The sequence below is a fragment of the Aptenodytes patagonicus genome, chromosome 6 (genome assembly GCF_965638725.1).
Source record: "Aptenodytes patagonicus chromosome 6, bAptPat1.pri.cur, whole genome shotgun sequence".
NCBI classification, from domain to species: domain Eukaryota; kingdom Metazoa; phylum Chordata; class Aves; order Sphenisciformes; family Spheniscidae; genus Aptenodytes; species Aptenodytes patagonicus.
This window is the reverse complement of record NC_134954.1, coordinates 48,386,079-48,398,623: the sequence shown is the minus strand read 5'-3', so window position 1 is coordinate 48,398,623 and position 12,545 is coordinate 48,386,079. Positions and strand designations below refer to the sequence as shown.

General features: G+C 52.2%; 1 protein-coding gene across 1 annotated transcript; it reads right to left on the bottom strand.

Annotated features, from left to right (window-relative positions):
* Positions 1-6,147: 6,147 nt before the first annotated feature.
* Positions 6,148-9,891, bottom strand: NEUROD1 (neuronal differentiation 1). The gene is made up of 2 exons (XM_076340747.1): positions 9,826-9,891; positions 6,148-8,647 (listed from the first exon to the last, which is right to left on the bottom strand). Exon 2 carries the CDS (start codon positions 8,636-8,638, stop codon positions 7,559-7,561), a length of 1,080 nt encoding a protein of 359 aa, XP_076196862.1. The 5' UTR covers positions 8,639-8,647; positions 9,826-9,891; the 3' UTR covers positions 6,148-7,558.
* Between the last annotated feature and the right edge of the window lie 2,654 nt (positions 9,892-12,545).

The window sequence follows — 12,545 nt, the reverse complement described above, 5'->3', positions numbered from 1 at the left end:
ATTGCAAGTCACCCAAAGCAGCTAAAATGTGTTTTACTTTCCTGTTCTCTCATGTGCATTTTGATTCAATGGCAATAGATACAGGAACATAGAGAAGCTCTATTCACCTCTTAATAAGGAGTAAGTTGAAGGACATTTTTATAAAAATCCTTCAAACTAAATTTTGTGGCTCTTTAGATAGCCTCCCAAAGTATTCTTTGAATATTTGTAAATATTTGGTGTTTTCCATGCATAAAATAAATAACACTTTGTCTTTGAATTTAATGTACCTCTTTCAATTTAAGGGTGACTAATTATGCAGTGCATGAGGACATCTAGTTCATCAGCAGTTCTCTACAAGACATAGCTATTCTTTTTTTCTAGTGATAAGTATGGAAAGTGTGCATTCTTACAGCATACCAGGAATAAAAAAAAATTCATAGAACTGAGTCCACAGAACAGTTTTGTGCTGCGTTTTATAGTCTGAATCCCAGGTTACTCTGTTACTCCATTTTACTTACTTAGAGAGCCAGTGGAGCTGCCTTAGAAATTGTCTTAACATTTTTTGTTTGTTTTTTTAAACAAATAGCTCAAGTAAATTAGAAGGTGCAAAAAGGGGGCAGGGGGGCACACCAGGAAGGGAAGCAAAGCCATTGTCAGGGCACGGCAAGGGCCAGCTGCTCCCTAAGGGCCAGGGAGCCAAGAGGGGGACCCCAGGGCTAGTAAGGCAGGGACCATTCTGGCCAGGACCCACCTGGTGGTAGCTGAGCAAGGAAGGCTAGGGGAGGGTGCCAGGATCCCCCAAGAATCCAGATCATCAGGCAGGTTCACAGTGATGAGGCAGGGCTGAGGCCCGGACATCCATTTGCAGATCTGGATCCGCAGGGCTCATAGCCAGATCAGGGCTGTAGCTGAACTGGAGACCAGCATCCCACAGCATTTCTAAAGAAAGGACTGATAGTCCCAGTCTGAGCTTAAATAGAGCTCCGGGCCCTTGGGCGGGGTTGGTGGGGGGTTGCAGGGAGGGCTGGTCAGGGCTCAGTTGTGCCCTCAGGACCCTAGCAGCCAGAAGCACAAGAGGAGTGTCAAGGAACAGTAAGAGCAGGCTGCTCTAAAAAGGGAGCAGAGCTGGGAGTGACCACAAGTCAGGTAGGGCCCCACATACTTGACCAAGGTGAGCAGAGCTGTGTGTAGCTAAGTTCAGCCAAGAGTCCAGATAGCTAGAAAAACCCATTGCAATGAGGTATGTCCAACATCAAGTTGAAAAGCAGAGTCAGCAGGTCAGGTTTGGTGACAGTAACCAGTGTCAGTGCTAGGCCAGCAGCCACCAGGGAAGTCTATACTGTCAAGGAAGGTCCAAGGTCAAGCAACGGTATCAAGTCTGTGGGTCAGGGTCTGGATATGGCCAGGCACAGGCATGGCTACAATATCATGAAGGCAGATACCAGGGGTGAGAGCCTTTTCTTAGACACAGTTCTTGAGTGAGGGAGGGGAGATCCCCCTTGTGGTTTCTTAGAGCTTGTTCTCAGCAGTCTGGACCTGGAGGAGATACTGCTCCATGCCAGGGTGCTGGCCTTGAGCACAGGCAGCTGAACTAGGAGAGGGGAGGATCTTCTGGGCCTGGACAAGAGGTAATAGGAAATGAAGAGATGAGCTAACCTCTCCTTAACTAACAGTTTCTCTCTGGATGAAGGAAATCATCTCTTGCTGTCTAGATGCTAAGAAGTACTGAGAGTCTCAGAAGTCTTTTCCAGAAGAACCCTGTGAAGTGAAGAAAGAGAAGAGGTAGGACAACCTCTGGCAGAAATAGCAAGTGAGGGAAGTACAGCTAGTGTTTACTGAAGGAGAGCAAGCAGGTAAAGCACGCTGTTGGAAAATAAATCCTCTCCCCTCAAGAAAAATGGGTAGAAAATGCAATGAGGTGAATAGGCAAGAAATGGGAAGGCCAGTTTTTGATTCATGGATAGTGTGATGCTGAAGTTAAGAAACAGGAATTAAGACAAGAAGAGATGAGGGGATGCTGCGGGGAAAATACGTTATGTCCAATCTGAAGGATTCAACTGGACATTTCTGGGAGCTGGCTTGTTTCAGTGGCTAGTAGAGATTTGCTTCTGGAGAAATCTGAATTTTGAAATTGGCAGCATACCCTTGGCTTGTATGTTTTTCTGGCTACAGTGTCTGTTTATACAATGAAGGTTTAGTGTGTAGTCAGTTATACTTCAGCTGTTCATTCCCAAATATTAGCTCTCCTAAGTATGTTCCCTTCTTACATTGCTAGTCTAGAAAAGCATCTTTATAGCTCTCAATATTAATTCAGCTCTGTTGTGTTGTTTTTCCTTGACTTCAAAGAAGAGACCTTTACCAGAACACCAAACTTTTTACACAATAAGTGAAGTCATAAATTATTCTGAAGAAAAAGGCACCAATAGTCTATAGAAGTGAGCATTGCTATTACTAGACATATTTCTGTATGTCTGAAAAGGAGAAGGAAAACATTAAAAAAAAAGAGAGAGAAAGAAGAGCAGTTAAGGAAAAGAAAGTCTGAAGTTGTGGAGATGGACAAATCTCTGCAAAGAAGAGAACAAGAATGAGTGAAATTATTATGCAGGAATAAGAAGCAGCAAGAATGGAGTCTGAAGTTGCAGTCATTCCTGTGAGCACCAGGAGCTGAAACTGATCTTATTCAAAATAGAGGAAAATGTGATAACGGGAAGGAATATAAAATGAGAATGTGTTGACCAGAAGACATTTTATTTTTTTCTTTGCATTAAGGTTGATACGCTATCTTTTTAAGGCGATAAGTTTTACTCTGAATCTTGTTTTCTATTGTTCTTTCACCAAAATGTTGGCAAATAGTGTAAATCTTAGTTGCTTCTATTTTATTTCATAAAAAATGCAGTTAACTCTCTGCTGTAAACTACTGCAAGCTGGGAAACTGAAAGCCAGGGCTGATACTCTATGTTTTACATACCCTGTAGGCAACCTAAATACTTAAGAGAATGCTTTGAGAGCATTGTCAGTTTTAATTTTGTATTGCATAGCTTCTGACAGTTTGTTAAATACATATATGAATTATTTAAAAAACTTATGTACATATTTAAAGAACAGTCTATTTGTAGATCTTCAGCTCACTGTTTTAACACATATTCATGTACTATGTTTTTCAAGGCTTTTTGTAAGGTGGGATTTTCAGCTAAGGAAAGAGTGTAGACCATTTATAATTTCTGAAATAATTACCATACAACCCATCTTGGTCAATAAAAACAAAGACCAATTTCTGCATATTTTCCCTGATACAGCACCAGGCAGAACTCCAAGTTTTCATTTCTGTAAGTTCTTCCTCAATAGGAATGAGTGAGAACTGAGTGGGTTTTGTTTGGGTTTTTTATCTTTAGATAATATATATGTGTAAACAAGAGAATGGAATTTAACTCTGTAATTTCTAAATGTATTTGACAAAATGGTTCTTTGTACAGAAGTACTGTGTTGTTTAAAAAAAAAAGGGAGACTCATTATTTTTTTAATACATCAAAAGCAATCATTAAGGTCACGGTCGATCCAGTTTTGATCAGTTACAATATTGAAATAATTGCAAGAATTTTTACTGTTACAGATGATAGAAAAGGTTTGTTTTACTTGGTCTCAAGTCTTAGTTTAAAATTATTTCTGTTAATTCCTATTACCTCTGGAATTGTATGTTGTTTTTTAATATTACTTTATTAAAATTCTGGAACAGTATCTTCTGGAGAAAGCGATGCTCTGTTGTCTTCTGGTGAATTCAGGAATCTTGGTTCTCCTTGAATCTACTTCCCTTCACTTGGGGAGTCCTCCTGAAGGCACTGGGCTGAAGTCTGATGATGTTGAGGCTCTTTTTTCATTCCGGCTAGGTAAAAGCTGAGTTTTCAGCCTCTCTGACATCTTGTGTTTGTGACCTGGAATTCCACCATTTCAGACCCCTCTGTCATAGCTGGGGCCTCAGCTGTATCACAGGCAATGATGAGTCCACAACTTCCGGACCCTCTTCTGTTGCTTCAGAAAACCAAGAAGGGAAAAGCTGCAAGTCGTGACTTACTCGTGCACTGTTCCTGCAGAGATTTCACCAGGGTCTTCTCAAGCAGGCGCTGGTGATAGAACAATTTCTGCTGTCAGAAGTACGGCATAAAGAAGAAGGGAAAGGCCACTGGTCCCAACAAGCCATAAAAAGAGTCCTAGGCCTCTGCTGGATGACCCAGTATGTGTGTGGGTATGACTCAACCCCAGAGTTTCCTCCGCATGCAGAAGTGAGATAATCCCACTATAGCCTTAGTTAATTAGCGATATGTTCATAGGAGAGGAACAGTGTGAGTAATTCTTTCCTTTTGAAAGAGACCTTGATAGACCTTCCTGTGGGAGTCATGAGCAGAGATTTCAAGATTCGGCTTGATATTAACAGAAAGAAAAAATAAATATCATGGAGGCATCAGAAGCAGCAGCTAAAGGGGGGAAAAAAAAGTCCAATATTTTATAAGGGTAGGGGAAAAAAAACCTAAACTAATTGAAATAACAAAACTCACAAGTGATTTGTAAAATGGAGCCTCTAGTTACCAAAATGCCTAATTATTTTTCCTTATTAGGTTGCTCATAACATTAAAATATTATTTTCTCTAAAGTATCGCAGTAGCAAACATTCAGATAGCCTAGGTAGATCTTTTAAGTAAATTGCATTGGCTAGAGGAATTGAATTTTGTTATTAACCATGGAAAAAGAAAAGGTAATTGAAAAGGTTTCTTGTGGTTTGGAAATGCCTTCCAAATATTCATTAAACATTTAAGCAACTAAATTTGCAGAATATGTTCCTGACATTGGCACTGGTTCTGTGGTATTTCTCTCATCAGATGGAAGTACTGTGTGTTATGCAGAGTGCATTCATGCATAAACAATATCATTTTCATAAATTAAAACCTCCCCTGCAGAAGGAACATCTGTGCCTGCCTTTGAATAAAAGATGGTGGCATGTGAGTTGCCCCTTGACTGACTAGAAGAATCTTTATGTTTAAGAAGAAGGCGCGTAACCAAAAGGTGAGTAAGCCTGGGTCAGCTTTTTCAATTTTATCTGAAAAATTGTCATTCATTCCCCTCCCCCCCCCCCCCCGAGTTATCTAGGGTATATTTAGCTGTGTTGCCACTGACTGGGAAAGGTTAATCGGGTGCTTGAAAAGTTGCCTTTTGCTTTCTTCCTTTTCAGATTCAGCAACAGTTTTGGAGTGCAGAGCTGTGGGCTCGGGCAAAACGCCGGAGGATGCTGCAAAATGCATCAGCCAGCGTCGCAATTGATTTTCAGCGTGTTTTTAGCACGGAAGACTGGCCGTAAGGGTGCTGCAGCACCAATGCAGGTTTGCAACGCTTACGCGTTGGATTTCTGTAACTATAAACACCTTTTAAAATAGACGTCAGTAGCTTGTGTGAAAAATGCCCTTATCCACAGGAGAGCCTGTTCACTTTCTGCTGGACTTAAGTGAAATATTTATGAAATACCTCTGCTTTGTGACAGGCTTCATATAAGGTATTTCAGGGAACGTCTTAAACCTGTTTCTGAGGGTCGGAGGCGAAGACCTGTTGATAATTGTTCCTGGTATTAGGGGAATTGCTCTCCCGCAGGTTGTCTCTCCGGGTTTCTTAAGCCCCAGAATACTCAGTGACGATTAGAGAAACACGTTTCGCGTCTGGGAAGAGGGGGAGACGGCGAATCGATAGCGCTGGATCCAGGACTGGCTTGCGGGGGGAAGGAGCACCTGCTGCCGGCGGGGCCGAAACAGCATTTTCCCCGCGTACCGGCCCGGTGCGGGGAGCCCCGCCGGCACCGCGGGACGAGGCGCCTGCGGCCCCGGCGGGCTGGGGGATCCCCCCCTAGCGCTCCCTCTGTGGCCTGAGAGGGGAGACCCGCGGGTGGGCGGCAGCCGCTGCGCTGGGCTGAGCCCCCCCGGCCGTGGGCTGCCGGAGCGGGTGCGGGGCGCTCGGCGCAGCCCAAACCGGCAGCCGCAGCTCCCCGGCGAACGGCGTTTCTGCCCCCGTTTCCCTAATTCAACAAATCAGCATTGCAAATGGCCAGTTTCGCTGTAAACAAACGAACAAAATCCACCCCCCCTTCCCCCGGAACCCCTCAACGTAAGTAAAGAATCCGTGTCCTTTTTTTAGTCCAATTTTATTCTACAAATAATAAGTGTTGCACCTTTCATGAGCTATCCGCATAAAACAATAATCCCATAGGAATTACTTACACTAAGAAAAAAAAAATAATAATCACATTTAAGGAGAAATGCAACATTCGACCAAATGTTCAATACTAAGTTGTTGCCAAAGGATGGATGTTTTTCTAAAATCCCAGTGTGCATTACACCATAATATACAGGATTACAAACAAAATTACAGTACAGATTGATTCCAGTTGAACCAGCGTTACATTTCAAACAGCACTTATTCTGGACTGCATTGTACATGCAATAGCTATTGTTCTAATTACGGATTAAATGGTTTGGATTTGTTTCAAGCTACCGTACTAATCGACTACAATAGGTATATAGCCCGACTTTAACAACCTGATTAGTTTTAGGTTCCGATTTATAAGATGAGCATATGACAACCACGGATTGTGTGAACATGTATAAAATCATGCATTTATATCGCCTGGAAACATTAACATCTTCAAGTTCTCTTCAAAAAAACCACGGAATGCCAGGGGGTTCAAAGACTAAAAAGAAACAGTGCAAATTGTATGTGATAGTCAAGCAGCTTTCGATTTAAAAAGGGTGTTGGCATTTGCTTATAATCTTTATATACAAGTTTGTGCAAGTAATGTGTTGAATTGATATGTTTTAATAGAAAATAAGTCTCTCGTTCTTATATCTTCTCAAGACCTAGGGGATCTGGTTCTTGTTGTAGGGGAGAAAGGAAAAAGAAAAAAAAAAGAAAAAGAAAAAAAAGAAAAAAAAAAAAAGAGACTTTCATGGGAAAGAAATTGCCCGGATTGTGCATTTTTTTTTTTTCTTCTTCAACTATTTGAAAGGAAAGAAGTGCTAAGGCAACATAACTTCTCTAAGCACTTTTCTGCTGGTTTAAATTAGTTAAATTATTTTGTATAAATTAGATATAATTCTACCTTTCCAATATGTATAAAAATTGATGAAGCTGCATGGTTTAAAATAGGAAATTCACGTTATAAAAAGTCATTAAAAATTCTGTACAAAATCACAACAAAATAATTCAGCATGGGAAAGGTAACAAGTAGTAAAACGCTGGTTGAAAAATATAGATTTCATATATATTTTGTAATTGGCCCATCGCTAGTTTAAAAATTGCATAGATCCTAATTATTGCTTGTGATTTTGTTATCCCGATCAGGTAATTGACGCGATCCCAGTGCCCCTACCCCAAATTTACAGCGTCGCTCCGAGGAGCGGAAGCAAGACAGCAGGCGAGCGGGGACGCGGCGGCCCCCGAGGGCAGCGGCGGGACCCGCCGGGCTGCCCCCTGTAAACAAGGCGGTGGCCGCCGGCGGGCGGCCGGGCTCGGCTCTTCCCCTCTCCCTCCCCCGGGGGGAGGCTCAGTCGTGGAAGATGGCGTTGAGCTGGGCGCTGAGGACCCGCTCGTGGTGGGGGTGGCCCTCGTAGGGCGCCAGGCCGTCGACCGGGATCTCGCAGCGGGAGGCGGCGGCCGGGAAGATGGCGGCGTGGGCGGGCGCGGCGGCCAGCGCGGCGGCGGCGGCGGGGTAGTGCATGGTGAAGGCGTAGCTCTTGTCGAAGTCGGCGGCCGGCTCGTGCTTGAAGGAGAAGTTGCCGTTGACGCTGAGGGGCGGGCTGAGCGGCCCGTCGAAGGCGGGGCTGGCGCCCTCCGCCAGGCCGCTCTCGAAGAAGGGCTCGAGCGCGGCGCCGTAGGCGTGCGGCGGCTTGAGGTGGAAGAGGTGGGAGCTGTCCATGGTGCCGTAGGGCGGGCTGGGGAGACCGGGCGACTGGTAGGGGTAGGGGTGGGCCGGGAAGGGGGCGCCCGCCGCCGCCACGTGGGGCGGCACCTCCTGGCTCTGCTCGGGGAGGAAAGTCCGCGGGTTGAGCTGCAGGCAGCCGGCCACCAGGTTGGTGGTGGGCTGCGACAGGCCCTTGCAGAGGGTCTGCACGAAGGAGACCAGGTCGGGGCTCTTGCCCGAGCGCAGGATCTCGGAGAGCGCCCAGATGTAGTTCTTGGCCAGGCGCAGGGTCTCGATCTTGGAGAGCTTCTGCGTCTTGGAGTAGCAGGGCACCACCTTCCGCAGGTTGTCCAGGGCCGCGTTCAGGCCGTGCATGCGGTTGCGCTCCCGGGCGTTGGCCTTCATGCGCCGCAGCTTGAACCGCTCCATGCGCGCCTTGGTCATCTTCTTCTTCTTGGGGCCCCGCCTCTTGGGCTTCTGGTCGTCGTCCTCCTCCTCCTCCTCCTCTTCCTCCTCTTCGTCCAAGTCGTCCTCCTCGTCCTCCTCCTCGCCGTTCCGCAGCGAGTCCTCCTCGGCCTCGGCGTGCAGACCCTCCGGGTCCTCCTCCTTCTTGTCCACCTCGTGCTCCTCGTCCTGGGAGCTGAGGCACTCGTCCGTCCAGCTCGGGGGGCCCTGGGGCTGGGGCTCGCCCATCAGCCCGCTCTCGCTGTACGACTTGGTCATGGTGAGCCTCTGCGTCGCGGAGGAGACAGAAGAGAGCCGTATCAGCACCCGGACCGGCGGCCGCGGCCCCGCGCCGCGACCCGCGGGGAGAAGCCGCCCGCGCCCCCCTCCCCCCCCGCTCCCTCCCGAGGGAAGCCCCGGCTTCCCCACGGTGCCAGCGCAAACTTTTAATTGTCTCCGCGGTCCTGCCTTATAATTAAGTTGACATATGTTCAAATGCCATTATGTAACTCGCTGATATTAACGGGGAATATAAGCAGATTATGTGTGCGGGAGGCAGCCCGGGCGGCACGGCGCGGGCAGACCAAGCGCGTCTTTTTTTTTTAAAAAAAAAAAAAAAAAAAGAACACACTTGCCGAATCGGGGAGGACGAAAGGCGGGGGGACACCCACAGGACACCCACAGGGACGGACAGCCGCCCGTGACGCCTGTCCCCGCCGCTCGCCGCGGCCCCCCCTCGCCGCCGCCTTGCGCGGGGCTCCCGCACCGCCCCGACGGGCGCCGGGCACCTGCTCCCCCGGACCGACGCTGCTCAGCCTCTCCCGGCGAGGCTCTCCGAGTCCCGCCTCCGCCCCCCAGGATTGCCGCTGAGTGCCCGCCCGCGGTAACAGGTGCGGGACCGGCCCCGGCTTTCCGTCTCCGTAATCCCCTCCGCCGCAGACGGACATCGTCCCTCCGCTCCCCGCGGGGGCCTTTTGTGGGGGGCCGCGACCGTCCCCCGGTCGCACCGGGCACAGGAACAAAGCCGCCCGCCCGCGGGGCGCAGCCTCCGGGGGGACCGTGGCGGCTGCCCACCGCGCAGGAGAGGGAGCTGGAAGTTAGGAGGTGCATAGGTGGAAGCACATATACATATATATTATGTGTGTGTATAGACGGACGCACATATACATATTTATATGTGTGTATGGAGGCGCATATACATTTACATACATATATGTATACACACATGTACGTGTGTGTGCGTGTATGGATGGATACAGGTGTGCGCGCACACAGCTGCCGGCACACACCGGCAGGAACGACCGCCGGTTCCCACGACCGCAAGCGACAACCTAAACCGGAGCTGCTCCGTCAGAGGCAGGTCCCGCCCGCCCCGACCCCGCAGGCTCCTCTCCCACCCCGGTAGCCGCCGCCAGCAACCCCTTTCCCGCGGGTGGTGGTGGTGGGGAAACCCGGGTTCCCGTTACCTCCGTTGCTCAGCCTCTCCTGCGCGGTGACGGTCTCATAACCCCGACGCAGGTCTCCGTGCGAGGGCGCCGCGTGTTTTTTTTCCCGAGGTTGCGCAGTGCCGGGCTCCCCCGTTATATAGCGGGACCGAGGATGCGCGGCGGGGGGCCGGCACCGGGACCTGGGTACCGCGGCGATCGCCGCCGCCCAACGCGCCTGCGCCCCGCCCCGCGCCCCGCCCCGCCCGGCGGCACGCGCCATATGGCCGCCCACGTCAGGCGCGGCGGCGGTGCCCCCCCCCTCCTCCCCACACGTGACACCCCTTATTTGTATGCGGCCGCGCGCCCGCCCGTTGAGCCGCCACGCCCTTTGTGGCCCGCCGGGCGCCGCCATCTGTCACCGGGCGGCCCCCCGGTGGCGGCGGCGGCGGGGCGGGCGCGGTGCGGAGCGGAGCGGAGCTACCGCTCCGCTCCGCACCGCGCCCGCCCCGCCGCCGGCCCGCGGAGCCGCATTGTTCCCATTGTTCCGGGGTGCGGCCTCCCCGGGTCCCCGCCGCCCCCCCTTAGCAGCTCCTAACGGGCACCTCTGACCCCCGGAGCCTCCATGTCCCCGTCCTTCCCGCTCCCCCGCCGCCACAGACATCCCTCCCTCCCTCCCCCCTCCCCCCCGTGGCTTTCTCCGGTGCTGGGGGAAACGGCGTCCCGGGGCTGCTGTGCCCCTCGGTCTGTCCTGCCGTCTGGAGCAAAGGCTGTTTCGCTTTCCCCGGGTTTTTGATGGAAATACCGCCGGTTAACGGGGAGTTTGAATGAAAGGTGATGAGCGCTGGCTTTAAAGTCTTTGAACGCCTCGGCGGAGTTTGCAAACACCGCCAAATTTCAGAGATGCGCTTTAACGAGGGGGATATCCCCCTTGCGTGATAGACAACACGGGGAGCTTTGCTACCGGCACGCGTTATCCGGAGATTTTATCAATAAAAAGAAAAAAAAAAAGAATGTGTTTTCGCCTCATGCGGTTTTAAATGCGAAACCAATAATTCCCCCCTGCGGAGACAGATTCGAAAGATATTTTTCCAGGTCGGGTTATTTTTAAAACGTTTCTCTCCTGTTCGTGACCTACATAGCCCCGGGGCTGGCGGGGCGGCAGGAGGGGACGCCGGGCGATGTTCGCCTCCTCGGTAATCGAATACGCAGGACGGCCGGCTGCGTTTTGTTATTTCCAAGCTGGCCGGTTCTCCGCGTGAAGCGAGGGGCGGCAGCGCGGCGTGTGCCGCCGCGTCGGGCGAGCGGGGCTGGAGCGGGGCACGCTCGGGTCACCGACGGCTGCGGCCCTTCCCTGGGGCAACGGCCGGGAGGGAAGCGCCGGTGCCTGCCCACCTAACGGCAGCCCCTGCCCGCGGCGAGCCCCTCTCCGGCCGCAGAGGCGTCCCCGAGGCAGGGGCCGGGAGGGTGCCCGTGCCCCGGGCGGCTGGGCAGGGCGTCCCGCCGGGCCGGCCGCCCCCTCGGGAGCGCGACCCCGTTAACGGGGCGCTACGGGGGCCGCCGCGCTGCTGAAACGGATGCGTTTTGGAAGCGGTGAGGTTTGAACAGGTTTTGAGGGCGCGGGAGAGGAATGGGGCTGGGCCAGCCCTGTCTCGGCTGCTGGAAAATGTCACCCGCGTTTGGATGGGACTGACTGGGAATACACCCGGCGTGTGGGGCGCTGGGGAAACACCAGGCGAAAACACCAGGAGGAGGGCACTGACAGAAAACTGCATCCCGGGGAGCGGTGAGAGCTTTGGGATGCTCGAGTGCCCCCGAGTGTGTTCAGTACAGTCAGCTTCCCCGAGAACAAAATAAAGTCAACAAATTGTCGATTGACAGGTTAGTAGATAGACAAATAAAGCGGCGGGCAGTCGGACAGAGGGGCTTAAAGCCCGCCGAGCCCGGCGCGGGGGGCTGGTTCCGCCTCAGGCGGCGCTGGGCGAGGGGACACGCGTGGCCGTGGAGGAGCCGGGCCGGCAGGTCCGAGGCGGCACTCCTCGGTGCAGCCCGTCGGGGCGGAGGACGGGCGCTGCGCTCCGGGTGCGGCGGGGCTCTGCCGCGCCGGCTTCATCCTTCCCGCTCCTCTCGCTGCTCCGGCACCGCTTCTCCTCCCGGATCTCCCATGCAGCCGGCTCTGCCTTCCCCGCTCGGGCCGTCCCCTGCCTCCGTGGCTCCGGTTTCCCACCTTCTCTGCCTCTCTTCTCCTAGCCCCGTGATTTTATCGCTCCAAGCGGCTCTTTTTTTCCCCCTGACCTACAGACTCCTCCTTCTCCAGCTGGCTGCTAATTCGGCTTCTGCTTATTTTTCCTCCCGAATCCCTTCTTTTTTTCTTTTCCTCTTCCTTTTTCTTTTCCTTTTCCTTTTCCTCCTCTCCCGCCCTGCCTCCCTTCCCTCTCCCTCTCCCCCCCCGCGGCGCGGCACGCGAACCCCACGCGTCCCAACAAAGCTCCTGCCCGGCCCGGCCGCCCCCCGCCCCGCCGGCTCCCCCCTCATCTGCCGCCCCCCGGCCCTGGCAGGAGGGGAAGCCCCGGCGCCGGCTGGGGCCCGGAGCGCCGGTGCGGCGGGCGGGGAGCGCATCCCCTCCGCGGGTCGCCGCCGGGGCTGAGCCCTGGCCCGGCCGGGCGGGAGGGGGGTTTGTTGCGGAGGGAGCAGCGCTGTGGAAACGCCTTACAGTTGTCCGGAGCGCGAAATCCGCTCCCGAGGAAATCTCTTGGGTTTGC

Excerpts from the sequence above, each read along its gene's own strand:
- NEUROD1 (XM_076340747.1), bottom strand. The coding sequence starts at position 8,638 with ATGACCAAGTCGTACAGCGAGAGCGGGCTGATGGGCGAGCCCCAGCCC.